General features: G+C 35.4%; 2 protein-coding genes and 1 long non-coding RNA gene across 15 annotated transcripts in view; 1 reads left to right on the top strand and 2 right to left on the bottom strand.

Moving 5' to 3' along the window:
- Positions 1 to 1,466, bottom strand: part of noc2l (NOC2-like nucleolar associated transcriptional repressor) — a 50,655-nt gene extending 49,189 nt beyond the window's left edge. For 4 of the 5 annotated variants that reach the window (XR_015522960.1, XR_015522961.1, XR_015522962.1 and 1 more), the window contains exons 1-2: positions 1,376 to 1,415; positions 394 to 522 (exon numbers count right to left, since the gene is read on the bottom strand). Coding sequence is in view for 1 of the 5 variants with exons in the window: in NM_001003830.2 (NP_001003830.2) it covers positions 394 to 522; positions 1,376 to 1,395 (149 nt within the window). In the remaining 4 variants the exon portion in view is untranslated. 5 annotated transcript variants of the gene reach the window in all.
- A 2,068-nt stretch (positions 1,467 to 3,534) lies between these two features.
- klhl17 (kelch-like family member 17) overlaps positions 3,535 to 15,366 on the top strand; it is a 32,061-nt gene continuing 20,229 nt past the window's right edge. Inside the window, exons 1-4 of one of the 2 annotated variants that reach the window (XM_087307116.1) lie at positions 3,535 to 3,703; positions 10,957 to 11,218; positions 13,276 to 13,397; positions 14,932 to 15,153. In XM_087307116.1, the coding sequence (XP_087163242.1) occupies positions 11,005 to 11,218; positions 13,276 to 13,397; positions 14,932 to 15,153 (558 nt within the window). In that variant the 5' untranslated portion in view covers positions 3,535 to 3,703; positions 10,957 to 11,004. Of the gene's footprint in view, positions 3,704 to 4,936; positions 5,066 to 10,956; positions 11,219 to 13,275; positions 13,398 to 14,931; positions 15,154 to 15,366 lie in introns of those variants that run through there. The other variant, XM_087307117.1, reaches the window with a different exon arrangement.
- The window catches only part of LOC137489184 (uncharacterized), a 298,052-nt gene continuing 295,526 nt past the window's right edge, over positions 12,841 to 15,366 (bottom strand). For all 8 annotated transcript variants that reach the window (XR_015523546.1, XR_015523547.1, XR_015523552.1 and 5 more), the window contains 2 exons: positions 14,890 to 15,165; positions 12,841 to 14,519 (listed from right to left, as the gene is read on the bottom strand). This is a non-coding gene — a long non-coding RNA (uncharacterized LOC137489184). The remainder of the gene's footprint in view (positions 14,520 to 14,889; positions 15,166 to 15,366) is intronic.

Raw genomic sequence — 15,366 nt, forward strand, 5'->3', positions numbered from 1 at the left:
TGCTGTACAAGGATGGGCTGGGGTTTTTCTTGTTTTAAGTTTTTTTTTTAAATGTGTGTGTTATCTTTTGAAATAAAAATAAAGTTATATTGACCCCACAATGGCTATTCTACTTGTTGCTCTTTACGTATCAATAGTTGTGATTGTGATTTCCTATCCTGAATGAAACTGGTAATCCAGATTTAGTGATCCTGAAAAGTTCCTATCCGAATCAGATTGATCCAATCCGATGTTGATTTGAAAAACTGGCTCAAAAATTATCTCTGGATTACGAGGTCACAGATCGCAAAACCATGATTACTAAATCCGGATCAATTTTATCCGAATTAAACCTTTTGAAAAACTGGGCCCAGAACACTGGAATGACCATCTGAATGTAAAGCATTTGCTTACGTTTTCTGAAGTGCAGGCGTTTTGCTCTTTCCTTTCTTTGGTGAGGGTTCTTCATCCTCACAGTCATCTTCCTCATCAGAATCAAACCCAGACAACATGAACTCATCCACACTGAGATCCTCCAACTTTCTGCAAAAACATAACATAGATATCATGAAAGAATCTTTTTTTTGTTTACAGTTAGTCTAGATATTTGTGGCCATAGTAGGAATTATGTGTTTGGGATTGTATCTTTTACTAGCTTGTTTTGATTACATTTGCTCGTCTAGCACTCTTTGGATTGACTAAGTGCTGTAGAAAGTAAACATATTTTTATAATTAATAATAATATATTAATTAGTTCTAACTAAATTATCTTCTATTATATATTTTTATTGAATAACTGAATACATCACAACTGATTAAAATGAAATGAGACTTAATATGCCTAAAATAAAACATTTAATTTTAATAGATGACACATAATAGCACAATACTACAGTCAGTATGATATATGACATGAGCATCTTTACACGAAAACGATTATATTTAGGAATATCTGTAAAGTAAAATGTTCAAACCCTTCTGTAATTACTCCTATTTCAATATATTAATTATTTAAAATAAAAAAGAGCTCTTAAGTTCAAATGCATACATATTTTTTAACACAGTATGTTATCAATGCTGCATGTTCAGATAATTTCCCTTCTATTAAAATGTAATACATCATGAACGCGATTTAAAAAAACGCATCAATAAAATCACTGAACACTGAAGACACAAAACTGAAAATGTATATACTAAACTAATACAAAACCTATGAGTTCTGACCCATCTTCAGTGGCTAAAACTAGCTAGCTATCGTTAAATTTCACCAAAGAAGCGTCTTATGAAGTGAACTAGGTTTTGACACCCCCGTATACATTCAAGTTATCTGTACTGAAACCCAAACAATAATATGCTACTAATTAAACGAGATTAAATAGATACGAATTAGACATACCTCTTGTTTTTCCCTGCCATGCTGGATAAAAACGTGCACTGAGACGTAATACCCACAATGCAACGCTTTAGGGAACTCAGCTCAGTTGATCTTTTGTTTAACGATGCGATAAACGCAGAGGGTCGATAACTCAGGTCCTTTTTATTTAAATTGCCAGTTTTCCCATAAAAGCTAAATTCCCGGTACAGTTACACACAACCAGGCTATAGGGAATGTTGGTGACGTTTTAAACTCTGAAGAAGAAAGTGTGGCTCTTGGTAATCCTAAAATGTCAACAGCTAGAGCAGGGGTGACCAAACTTTTTCGTATGAAGTGCCCATAACCAAACTTGATTAAGACTAGTGGGCCAAAGGTAAATGTGGTTGCCATGGGTATTTTTTTATTTTATTTAATAATATATTTTTAAAAATACTAGAAAATACTGTTTAATATGAACTAAACTATTTTTTGACATTTTAAAATAAGCTTATTACAGTAAAAACAAAACAATCTAATTTATAATAGAATTACACTAGTTTTTGTCTTGATTTGCCTCTGCATAATCCTCTTTCCGTCGAGTAACAGTATTTAAATTTTAAAAATCTGATTCATTTACAGCATTTAAGTGAAACATTTAATTCCAGTTTGCTTTTTTGTACCTAAGCAATGGTCTATATGCACACAGCCCAAGGGCTTCCAGTGAACTGTCTTTGCAGTGCAAAAATTGTCACATTTACGACCTGATTTCTTTAAAAATCAGCGATCTTCACTGCCAGTTAGATATACTATATGAAGTGGGTCTCAGATCAGACAAGAGGCACTAAATTAAATTTCATTTCCCCCCGCCATGTCTATTTTACCCCAGTATTTTCAATGGAATATCTGCACTAGCCTGTTGCTACTAATGGCGCTAGCTAGCGGTACATTGGTCTTTCATCTCATTTTTATACTTGAACATCAAAATGAATGCTGAAGTCTATTGAACTGAATGTATTTTCATTACATTACAACATCAATGCTGTAAAAACAACCTTGTGAAATTTAAAATAGTCACATTAAGCTTTCACTGGAATTTTTTTGTTGGCTTTAAAACTTTAGCTGTGCATAGAGCCTATAAAACTAACAAAAAATGTTAAGTCAAATTAGAAAGGACGATCTCTGTGTTATAGGCATTCACCTCAACCCTCTGCATCATTCTCATTCTCCTCTCTGATGGGATGGTGGGCCAAATCAAAGGTTAGAACGGGCCGCCTTTGGCCTGCAGGCCCTATTTAGGGCATCTCTGGGCTAGAGGCACTGTCCTTGAGAGGCAACATACAGGCAAAACATGCAATGTCAAAACATGTTTTTGTTTTCTGTAATATTAATATCAGTGGTGGAAAGAGTACCAAAAAAATCATACTCAAGTTTTACTTTACTGCATTTATAAAGTGCCCATCTTCAGGTTGTTCAGTATGGTGCAATTTACTTGTGGGATTTGATTGGACGGGAATTGCAGGACTGATTTTTTACTCAGCCAATCCCTAATAAGGCCATTTTGAAGGATGTAAACTAAAACAATGTTCCCAACGCATTTCCTGTTTACATTTATAATTTCTAAAGCTTCCGAGAATCCAAAATGAGCCACAAATTGATGGGTAATGTCATGATAGCTGTTTTAACATTAGGGTATGATTGAATTGCCTCTTGTTTCAGATATGAAATAGTTTGATAAGTAGGAAATGTTCATGGGCCAATAACATATTAAAATGGTCTATACAAAAATAGTGACTGCAGACTGAAGGAACATAATGGAGTAAAGGTATTGATATTTACTCAATTGAAAGTAAAAGTATACATTTTTAAAACTACTCAGTAAATTACAATTCCTGAGGAAAAACTTCTCAATTACAGTCGTTCGTGTAATTGTAATTTGTCATTTTACTGATTGAAATAGATTGTTTGCCTCTATGAATATGTGACATAGTGCATGACCAAACGTTTCTAGATTTAATTTTTTTTTCAATATGACCACTTAAAATATTTTAATAATAAAAACTGTCTAAAATCCTTTCTATTTGGTAGACAAAGCACAACTGCACATAAATGTGTCACTGCCTTGGTTACAAAGCCAGTGCAAATTGTGGCGCGCGTGACACGGTAAACAGAATATTATTTTTTTAGCAATGCCGATCAGAGCTGAGACAGTCGTCTGTTTTGATGCGACATGTGATGTAGCATGTCAACTCATCACGAACGGCTTAATAAATCACCACATGCATCAGAATTAATCACAAAACACGGACAAAACTGGAGAGAGCGCTACACAGAAAGAAACGAGTCTTGTCAGTCAGACACAGACGGCGGCAGGTGAGTTTAGATTCTGATCTCATCCAGAACAAAATGCAACTCAAATCAGCTGACAAGGAAAGCAATTTATCGGTTAAGTCTTAAGCTGAGAGAAATATGTTATATGCCAACACATGGTCTTTATCTCAGAGCTGCAGTGTTATGAAACAGCTTCATTGCATTAATGTGCTCTTTGTTCAGACAGTCATCAGTTTTACAATTGATACGTGTTTAAAGATGCTTCATTGAGTTTTGAAATACTACATAACGACAGATACTGTAGTGTAAAAACAATTTAAAATGTTACGAGGGCTTAATGGTGTTTTATTTCGTCAGCTGTCAGTGCAACTAAATTTTATGACTGCACCGTAATCCCCGAACAAAGACGGTACGAGATCAACCACCAATTGATTTCATTTATACTGTAAATAAACGACTTTAATGTTCGGTTCTGTGATTTTTCAGTGTTGTGATTTTTTTTATATACACGGACATGAAAATATTTACCCCTCTGTACATATACATTTGGCTGCACAAATTTTCTTTTCTGAAGAGAATCATTATTTTGAGTCGAATCTTTTGTTGAATCTGTTCAACCGCTTGTCAACCCTGTCTGATTCTTTTCAAATGTTTTTTTTCTGTTGAAATGATTCTCCTTTTTAAATTGTATCTATGTATGAAATATAGTTAATAAATTGTATTGAACCTGTAAATAGTGAAGTACAATAATATCTTTATACAACATAATAAAAAATTAACTTTATTTTTGTGTTATAAAAATGTTGAATTATTTGACAGTTTAACGGTAACGTATGCGTACATATTATCGTATAATGTTTCGATAATTTATATTATCACCGTGAAAATATCTATGGCCATTTGTAAACTTTAAATTAAAGTAATAGCACTTGGAGGAAAATGTTAATTGCGGAATTCTTTAGGAATCGGATCTTTGAAACGCTGTTCATAGGAACCGCATTGCGAAAATGACTCGGATTTTTCATCACTGTAGATCTGTTAAGGAAGGGTGATTGGAGAATTGTGCGGTAGCTTTTAAACACTATAGATCGAGCATTATCGAATGCTTAAACATACTTTTCCCAGTTCTGTTTGAATTTAAGCAATTTCACATGAACCTCAATTTAGAGAGAGGTTATTTAAAAAAAAAACAAAGATCCGATGCGACCTTAAAATATGACGTCAGCCTCCAGCACTCATGCGGCTTTCATTTACGTCAACAACACACAAGCTCCCAAACTGAGGCTTTATGCATCTTTTTTATACACCCTGTGATGCTCAGCCGCTGCACTGTAGGATTCAGTCCAAAATATTCTTCGTAAGCCAGAGAAAAGAATCAGAAGGGAACGGCGTGTGTCAGTCCAGGTAGTGCTGCTTTTGTCAGTGTTATCGGGCTGGATGTGGTTGAGCAGAGGAGGAGGGGTGAGAGAGATGCTGTCTGGATGGCACACAGTGTGCTGAGTCAGATTTGATGGTACTGGCGATGTTTGTAAGGAATATCTTTTAGCTGTACGGTAAACTCCGAAACAGCTGGTCTGGCATCATAAAAGAAAATGCCATTTCTGTAGGAACTATAATGTTCCTCATAATTCTACATACTGCAGCTCTTGCTACTTCTGTGCAGTTACATAAAAATAATATATTTTTATTTGACTTTAATGATTGTAACAAGCTGTCAGAACCTGTCACATTCTTATTCATTTTGCTGTACTTTTATGTTATTTGAGAAACATTCCACATTATTTTAGTATCAATGACTCACATTACCTGTCAAAAGTTGAAAACATTAAGATTTGTTTTTTGAAAGAGGAATCTTCTGCTCACATTGTCTGTTTAAACCCATAGTAAATAGTATTATTGTGAAATATGGTGGTGCAGTGGGTAGAGCTTTCGCCTCACAGCAAGAAGGTTGCTGGTTTGAGCCCCGGCTGGGTCAGTTGGCATTTTTGTGTGGAGTTTGCATGTTCTCCCCGTGTTGGTGTGGGTTTCAACTGGGTGCTCCAGTTTTTTCCACAGTCCAAAGACATGCGCTATAGCTGAATTGAATAAACTAAATTGGTGGTAGTGTATGTCTGGGTGTGAATGCAATAGTGTATGGGTGTTTCCCAGTGCTGGGTTGCGGCTGAAAGTGCATCCGCTGTGTAAAACATATGCTGGGTGAGTTGGTTGTTTATTACACTGTGGCGACCCCTGATTAAGCTGAAAAGAAAATGAATGAAATATTGTTTGTGTCATAATTCTGCACACTGTAACTATGCAGGGTTCCACACAATTCCTTTGTTGTCCAAACAAAAATCAATTAAGTTAACTTTACTGTTTTTGCAAATTTAAGTGGATTAAACAAAAAATTAAGTTATTACAAAAAACCTCAGTTGTGTTGTGTTGTGTTGTTTCGGCTTTTTTAAATGAGTAGTTTGAACAAGCATCAAAATAATTTTTAGAGTGCAGAAGTTTTTCTGATTTGCTGGTTTATTATGAACTTTTTATTGTTCCTCAGTCGGTAATAATGGTTCTTATCAATGTTGAAAACAATTTATGCTTCATGTGTTTTAACGGACATTTTTATAAATGTATAATTACTTTGTAATTCAATGTTTTATCATATTAAATGCAGCCTTAGGTGAGCAGAGACTTCTTTAAAAACATTTTAAAAACCTTGAAGTGTCCAAACTTTTGAGTGGTAGTGTTAGTTAGTATAGATTTTAATTAAGTATTCCTTAATAAAAGCATCACTTCTAATAATAAACAATCAAAAACAACATCTGTTCAGTAGCAATGCTGGAATAGCATAGAAACCCTGTTCCGAGTGTGTCCCAAACTACCGATAACTAGGCCCACATGGAATCTGCGCATGCAGAAATCTGCAGATTTTCATAGATTTTTGCCCATCATTGAGTCTATTTATTTACTTGTGTAAATGTGTGTACATTTCTATTTATTCAGTTTATCAATTAATTCAGTAATATTATTGACTAATATGAAAATGTTCATATGATTTACTCACAATACAGTTTGTAAAATAATATTGTTTTGTCTTTTAGTAGAAATATTTTATGATAGACTGGCTTTGTTTACCAAATGAGTGGATCTAGATGAATTTGCATCGTAAACATTAAACAAAAGTTAAAACTGTATTATTTTTTTTTCATATATTAAGTTTTTAGTTATGATACTCCCAAAAGAATTCCACATAAATCCACAGATTTTTACAAAATTCTCAGCTGAAATAGCAAAAAATGTCCGCAGATTCTGTCTGGCCCTACCGATAACTGCTGTCAACACTTTCATCTCGTCTGCATGTTTAAACAGTTTATCAGTGACCTCAGGTTTCCAACCACAATGTTTGCTTTGTACAACTAAAGGATTTATACATCTGAAACCCCACAGCCATTTTGTGGCCAGCCACACGACTGCTGGCTGTAATGCTGAGCCTGTGACTCCATGCACTTTTTATGCTCTTTCACCTGTCGTCTGTTATTTAGTGTAACATGAGTAATGCTTTAGAGTTAGAGCCAGTTTGTTAGGAACAACAACTACATTCATTCTTTTTATCACTATTGTCGAATGTTTTATTTGACCCAGTTTAAAACAGTGCCTACATCAACTCTATTGTCTTGAAGGTGTTTTCTAATCCCACCGTTGTCAACCGGAGTGCTATTTATCGCCCTCCTTTAAAAATGCCTTGCTTTATCCAATCTTCCCACTCACCGTGAAGTGTATGACAGATACCAGTACATGCTTCCGTGGGCACCATGGTTTCTATAGCAATGCTTTTTTTGATGGAGAATTGAACGTGTGCAGCTGGCGGACCAACTCATCACGATGTGTCCTGGACTGGTCCAACCTTTCTATACCATTCGTCCCTTCATCTGGAACATGTTTTCATTTTGAAAATCAACCAGCCGGTTTATTTATGTAGCGGGTGTGCCGGAGTCTTTATGTGCACCAAAGACTGAATTTAAAAAGCTTTCGAGGCCTCGGGCCAGTCAGAAAATGCCACTGACTATTGAGGAGCAAATCTCATGTAGCTGTAAGCTGTAGAACGAGTGGGAATTTGTGAAGTGATCATTTTCATGATATTTAATGCTTGAGTGCTTCGGTCTGGCTTGCTTCTGCCATTATGATTCTGTACTCGTTGTTTGAAATGCCTTGAAGGTACCATTATTCTGTAAGAAAAGAGAACATGAAACTAAAAAAAAAAAAAAAAACACAAATTAAGAGGGATTTACAGCCTGGTGAACATAACTCAAAGATTGTTCGAACAGGCCATGTTTAGATGTTAAACATGTCTAACAGTTAGTTAATTGTTAGCTTTTTAGGTTGGATACGGGTTCTTAAAGACTATAGTGAAATCACCTTTTATTCCCTGTCTTTGCTTATTTCTTAATTTTGATATGAAGTTACAGCAGGTCATTTTTAAAATATCAAAACCAACAGCCCATATTTAATTTACAGCAGTGTTTGAGGATGTACAATTAAATAAAAAGATTATTATTTCCAACCAAAACCAAATATGCAATTACTGCCACAAACCAAAGGTAGATTGAATGTATTTACCAACCTGAGCTAAAAAGGGATTTTTTTTTAGCAAAAAAGGGATTGTAGTTCTTAAATCTGTTAAATAAAAAACCTGTTTTTTTTCAATACATTTCTTAGTTTAAAATCAAGGTTGTAATGCTCTTTAGTAGGTTTGATTCCATAGAAGAAATGATCAATATTGCGGTGATATGCAACATCTGTTTTGAAGGTGCGAATAAATTCCATTTTGTGCCAAGCTTATGTGTTTTCAGTGCATAGGTCGTTTATCCACATTAGATCAAGATTACGGAGGAGAATGTTATGCTAGAATATTAGGCAGTATTCAAATGTGAACATACAGTGTCTCAGAGCAGAGAAATGGAAATAAGTACTAACGGCAAGTGCTGAGACAAACGAGTGAATTGACAACACTTTATAAGAATCAGAACATCTGCAGATTTTTCATATAGTTGTGTTTTAAAGTCTAATGGGCTATATGCACACTGGCTTTTATTTCCAGTCAGCAAGGTCAAATGCTTCGGGTGAAGTGTTGCTCCATTATAAAATCGCCATGTTTAATATCTGATTTCTTTCAAAATTAGGGATCTTCACTGCCTGATTGATATACGATATAAAGTGGGTGTCCTACTAGATTATTTTATTTATTTATTTATTTTATTTTTAATTTTTAAACAGGAAAAGATTAAAAGATAATCGGGCCTGACTCAGCATGAATGCTGTTTTTCAGCAGGTTCCTGCTCTGCAGAACATAAAAACAGACCAACATCTCATCCATCAACACAGTACAAACAATCACCAAACATTTAAGATAAAGAAAAAAAGCAGGCTACTATCTCAGTGGCTACAGCGATAGTTGACCATCAGATGATGAGCATGGGATTTCTTAAAAAGTCTCAGTGTTGGTATTGTCTTGAGATGTTGTGGGATCTCATTCCAGACTCTTGTGAATACATAAAAGAAAGATCTCTGTCCATAACAGATAAGGTGCACTGCGTTAAATTACATTTTTTCATAAATCTTTTTTTTATATACATATATATATATATATATATATATATATATATATATATATATATATATATATATATATATATATATATATATATATATATATATATATTCTTTTTATTTTTTATAATTTTTCAATGAGGATTATTATTTAAAAATTATAATCCTGTCTGGGGTAAGTTTGGGTTTAGGGGTTTGAATTATTGTAAAATCTTGAAAAAACTCAATAAAGACAATATACAAATGAAATTTTTTTCGCACTATGTCTTTAAAATATGGAAATTTATTTTACCCTAGTATTTTCAATAAGAGTTTTTGCGCTAGCCTGATGCTGATGTCTTTCATCTCGTTTCACCCTTAAACAAACAGGGTGTCCACGTGGTCTTAAAAAGTATTAAAAGTAGAAAAATCAATTATGAGAAAATTAAGGCCCTTAAAAGGTATTAAAAAGTCTTTATTATGTTTTACGAGATCTTCAATTTTGCTCAAGCATTTTCCAAAGTATTTGATCCCAAAAAAGCATAAATATATTTATTTTCCTTCTGATATTAACAAATGCGTGCTCGATCCACGCAATTTGTATCCATTGCAATCTGGGTGATGTGACGCTCTTCACATATAGTGAAACAGATGGCAAAATGTAAGTTTGTTTACTCCTGGTTGGAGAAAGATGAGTTTAAACGTTGACTGATGTCTGTCGCTAAAAACAACTGTGTAATTTATTGTTTCAAGCTTATTTGAGTTCAATGTAGCACAACCATTCAACTTATTTATTTAACTTCAACTGGTTATTAAGTTAAAGGTTTGATACTGATTAAAACTTGAAGTGGCGATGAGGTCTTAAAATATTCTAAGAAGGTCTTTAAAAAGTCTTAAAAATGTATTGAAACCACCTTTAGGATTACTGCATATACCCTGAACTAAATGAATGCTTAAATCTATTTAACCGATTGTATCTCAATTACATTACAACATTGATGCTGGAAAGGGAACCTTATGATGAAATTGAAAATAGTCCCATAACCATTTCACCGGAAGTTTATCACTGGCTGAAAAGCACTAGCTGTGCATAAAGCCCATTGTTTGCAACTTGACATTTTTTAAAAGCCTGAAGTAGATTAACCTGTTTATTTTAGCATGATCCTTACATAAATAAATGATTAACCAAATTGCTAATAAAAACAAATATTGTTATCACATAAACATGGCATATTACACATTTGCATATTACTGTAAAAAAAAAAAACTTTTGTTGAATTACATGGTTTCATGAATGGTTCATAATCAGAGAACTGTAAATGCAGTGAAAATGTTTTTGATTGCTTGGTCATTTTTCCCTTCACGTTAGCTTTTTGAATTGCAATGAATCAGGCATTCTTTGTGTATAGAGAGCAGAGCTTCCAACTGCACATTACAACACAAGACACTGGCTAAAGATCAATCTTTAGCACACCAAATCCTCCACTATAATCATCGCTCCTTTCTCTCAACATGTGATCAATGAAGTCTTCTCTTGCTGCACTGCGCTTTGCAGCTGTATTTCTGAACTACATGTTTTTTTTTTTAATTCTATAATAAACATGGAAAATAATGCATATACTGTACAGCCAGTAATACCAACTACTGCAGTAATACCAACTAATTGCCTTACCTCAGTGGCACTGAAATGCCTTGTTTGATTTAAAGCATGCATTTCTCTCTTCATGTAGCATTTTAGAGTGAGGCCCAGGCTCCAGCTGGCCTTGGAGAGCACCGGCATGATGGAGGGAGGAATGCAGCTGCTGAACCGGGATGGCCACAGCATCTCGCACAACTCCAAGCGCCACTACCACGACTCCTTCGTGTCCATGAACCGCATGCGGCAGCGTGGCCTGCTCTGCGATATCGTACTCCATGTGGCCAACAAGGAGATTAAGGCGCACAAGGTGGTGCTGGCCTCCTGCAGTCCATACTTCCATGCCATGTTTACAAGTAGGTCCTTTTCTGAATTGCAGTTATTATTACTTTTTTCTGCCTGTACTGTCGTTCTTTAAAAGATGAATTTCTGTGTATACATAACAAACACACATGATTTAAAAGTCTCTAAAACACATTTTTACACTTTAAGATGTATTGTGTATTGTGTTGTGTTTATTTTCAATGTGTACATTACCTCAGCTTCCTTCTCAAGCCTTTCCTTCCTTCCTGTCTTTTGTCATCACTTAATGTTTTTTTTTGTTCCATGCTTTATTCTCTTCTTTGTCCTGGTCTCAGGTCAGCAGGTTTCTGGTTTTTCCTACTGCTCGTCAGTCCCGCTGCACCTCAGACTAGAGTGTGATGGTATGAGTCAGGACAGTGTGGGCTTTTTAGAGCCGTGACTCTTCTGAACTTACCATACACTAGGTCTACTTACAAAGCAATGATTTCAACTCCATTGTTCATACTAAAACTAACAGTTACTAAACATACATTAACTCGTAACTCTTGACTGATTTGTACTAACTTTGAGTGAAACCCAAATAATTACTCTGTCTGCCCAAATATGATGAAAAGAAATCTAAATAGAAAAAAAAGTATAAAAATGATCTAAAATGACATTACACAACTGCAGAAATTAAAGATGAAGTATTGTTATTTTCAGTATGTTTAAGTAATAATTTTAAATAAAGTCATTTGTATAAAATACATCAAGAGTCTTCAAAGAAAATTGAATTTTAGCAATTAAGGAGTTTTTATATGTAGTATTTATTAATATCTTGAATTATCATCTTAGTTTAGTTTTAATATAATTTTACTTTGAGTAATTGAGTTATTTTGAAATCGAATTCATATATTTCGATATTTCATAAAAGGTTCAAGACACTCTGGAGTACCTTTTTTGAAATTTAAACAGATATGTGTCTGTTTGAGCATCACTTAAGACAACGCTAGCACCTGTTAGCTTTAATTGTGGGGAAAACTGGATAATTTTGAGCTTTTGTCAGCTAATTTCATATTCCGGCTTTAAAATAATTTTTTGGGCAGGATCAAAATAGTAGCACGTGATGTAGCACACATCTGCTAGTTAAGTAATGACGCATCGGTTTCTCACTAATATTTATAGCTGAGTTTTCTTATCCTATGAGAAGACCCTGCTTCTTAATTCATGAAAGCATGTGCTTTCCGAAGCCAAGGCAGACCTGCCAGGCTGTGAGACCCAATGAATGGGTAAGACTGCTTCTGCTCGCAGCATGGGTCGTATGTGTTTGTTTCCATGAACCCCAGGGTTTTTCCCGCAATTCTGTCTAGGCTGATACAGCAAAGCTGTTGGTTTACAGCAAGCAAGCATTTTTGTCAGGAGAGCTGTACGAGAATTGGAGAATGGCGGCTTTTTCTTTTATCAGTTGAGTTTGTTACCATTCAGGCACATCGCCTATCCGTGCTGCCGTGTTCGCCATATGTTTAAAATCCTCCAGAGGAAGACTTGAACCGAAAGAGGGGGGTTTCATGGCTCTTTAATAGGTAGATATATATTCAATGTATTTATAATTTCAATCAATTACAAAGGTAAAATTTGTGAAAATAATTTCAATTAACAAACCATTTTTAATCATTTTAGTTAATAACGACAACTATGGTTTCAAGGGTCATTTATTCACAGTGATTTCCTGTCTTATAGACTTTACTGAACGATGGCTGTGCAACAAAATCGAGCAGTGTTTATGCAAAAATTTATGCAAATAAACACAGACTGTGACCACCACCTGATACAGTTAAATACAGTAATTAAGCTGTAACTTCTAGCGTTCAGCAATAAAGATACCCCAAAATGAAGTTCACCACATTTGTGATTTCATTTTCGAAAGCTTTTGCCAGTGGAGCAGCACCAATAACTTTATAATATGAACGTCAATTTCAACAAATCGTATAGTCACTCAGCGGCCTCCAAAGAACACTGTATGTGTGAATGGTTCATTACAGCATCATCAGCCCCCCTGGGAAACTGCGTTCTTCTGAAACATCAATTGCATTTCACAGTTTGATGAAACTGCTGTGTGTGTTGTGTGCAGATGAGATGTCAGAGAGTCGTCAGACCCATGTGACCCTGCATGACATTGACCCTCAGGCTCTGGAGCAACTGGTGCAGTACGCTTACACCGCTGAGATTGTAGTAGGAGAAGGCAATGTGCAGGTACGTCTCCTTTAGTGTCATTTAAAGAGCAAACTGTATCACTCACAATTACTGTGTATCAGGTTGTAATCTTGTTTGTTGAACAAGATGGTGTGGTTTATGCAAATGTACAATTTGCGTCTTTGCAAATGAAGATCTTCTGACACCTGGGATGTTTCAAAAGAACACATTTGTATGCAGCAGCTACTGTAGTTTACTACAATTTGACTACATTAGACTAAAGATGCGGTCAAAAAAATATGTGGGACATGTGGCTCTGAAATACAACATTTAAATGTTTGTTAAAAAAAAAAGTCTAGTTTGAAAATACAATATAATAACATTTGAATGTAGAAAAAGCCAACATGGGTGTCTTAAGGAGTAAAAATACAGCATTTGGGCTTTTATATGCAGTTGTGTCATCACTCCTATAGCAAGTCATATCTCTCCGGCCCTTCGTTTGGGATGCTTTTCATGAACCGGCCCCCATGACAAACTAATTGAATTGCCCTGCCCTACATCATGTAAAACAGGCTTATGAAAGGAACATATAAAAAGCAACTTGTGTAAACACCTTAATCATATTATTGTCTTATTCACATTAGGCTAAATCATTAGATTAGCCCCAACTTTCCACAGGTTAGTAGTAAACTAATGTAATGTTAATTGTATAATGCAAATCTTGCATTCATGCTAACAATCAAATGATCAAAAGAAATACATTAATGCAATTCAAATATTTTCCTCAGTCTGCTGGTTTTTGTCCGGGGGAGCATGAGGCGCCAGTCGGAAAGGCAGGAGTGAAAACAGTCTGTGAGCAGGGTGAGAGGAATCCTTAAGAATATTGTGTGCTCGGCGCAGTGTTTCTTCTGGATGTCCTCTATGGCTGGTCTCTGTGATGCGTTGGCCAGTTGTCACCACCCGTTGCAGTGCCTTACGCTCAGCAACAGAGCAGCTTCCATACCAGACTGTGACGCAGTTGGTCAGGATGCTTTCTATTGTGCAGTGGGAGAAGTTCACCAAGACGGTTGATGAAAGCTGGTTCTTCTTTAGTTGCCTTAAGAAAAATAGGTGCTGGTGAGCCTTCTTGACCAGACTGGAGGTGTTGGTGGTCCAGGAAAGGTCCTTTGAGATGTGGGTCCCCTGGAAGTTGAAGGATGAGACAGGCTCAATCTTTTCTATCGGTGTTTGAAATGATTAATTTAATAATTAATTGGAGACACCTAGCTGACAGTGTGTAGAATTAGTGAAAAGAGGTGTAATCTGATTGGCTGTTTGGCTATGAATCAGAGCACAAGAACAAACACCAAATGAAACTAAGCAAACGATTTAAGTCATGAAAGAACAGAAAGACGCCGGCTGTCATTTTCTTGTATTTCTCAAATATTTGCAAAGGATATGGATTGACAGATTATATCAGACATATTTGCATGAGCATGAGAAGTACTGTGAAAATGGTACATAAATACTGATTTTCTTTAAAATGATGTAAATGAGTTTGATGATGTCTTACAACATGAGTTTTGTTTGACCCTCTGTATCTTGTCTGGAGCAGACCCTGTTGCCGGCAGCAAGTCTTCTGCAGCTCAATGGAGTGAGAGATGCCTGCTGTAAATTCCTCCTCAGCCAGCTGGACCCCTCAAACTGCCTGGGCATCCGCGGCTTTGCAGACACTCACTCCTGCAGCGACCTTCTTAAGTCAGCTCATAAGTACGTCCTGCAGCACTTTGTAGAGGTATCCAAAACTGAGGAGTTCATGCTGCTGCCTCTCAAACAGGTGAGTGATCTGCTTTGGGACAGTAGGGTATAATTCAATTTAATCTAAAAATGACAATTCTGTCATTTCAATAATTTTTCATTCATTTGTATTTCAGTTTTACTGTTTGTTTCAGGCTTATTTTTGGCTGTTTTGTCTCACATTTTTTTTTTAACTAAAAACATTTTTAATGTAAAAAAAATTCTATGTAAAAACAACAAAAATGGGATTTTG

The sequence above is a fragment of the Danio rerio genome, chromosome 23 (genome assembly GCF_052040795.2).
Source record: "Danio rerio strain M-AB ecotype USA chromosome 23, GRCz13ab, whole genome shotgun sequence".
Lineage (NCBI taxonomy): Eukaryota > Metazoa > Chordata > Actinopteri > Cypriniformes > Danionidae > Danio > Danio rerio.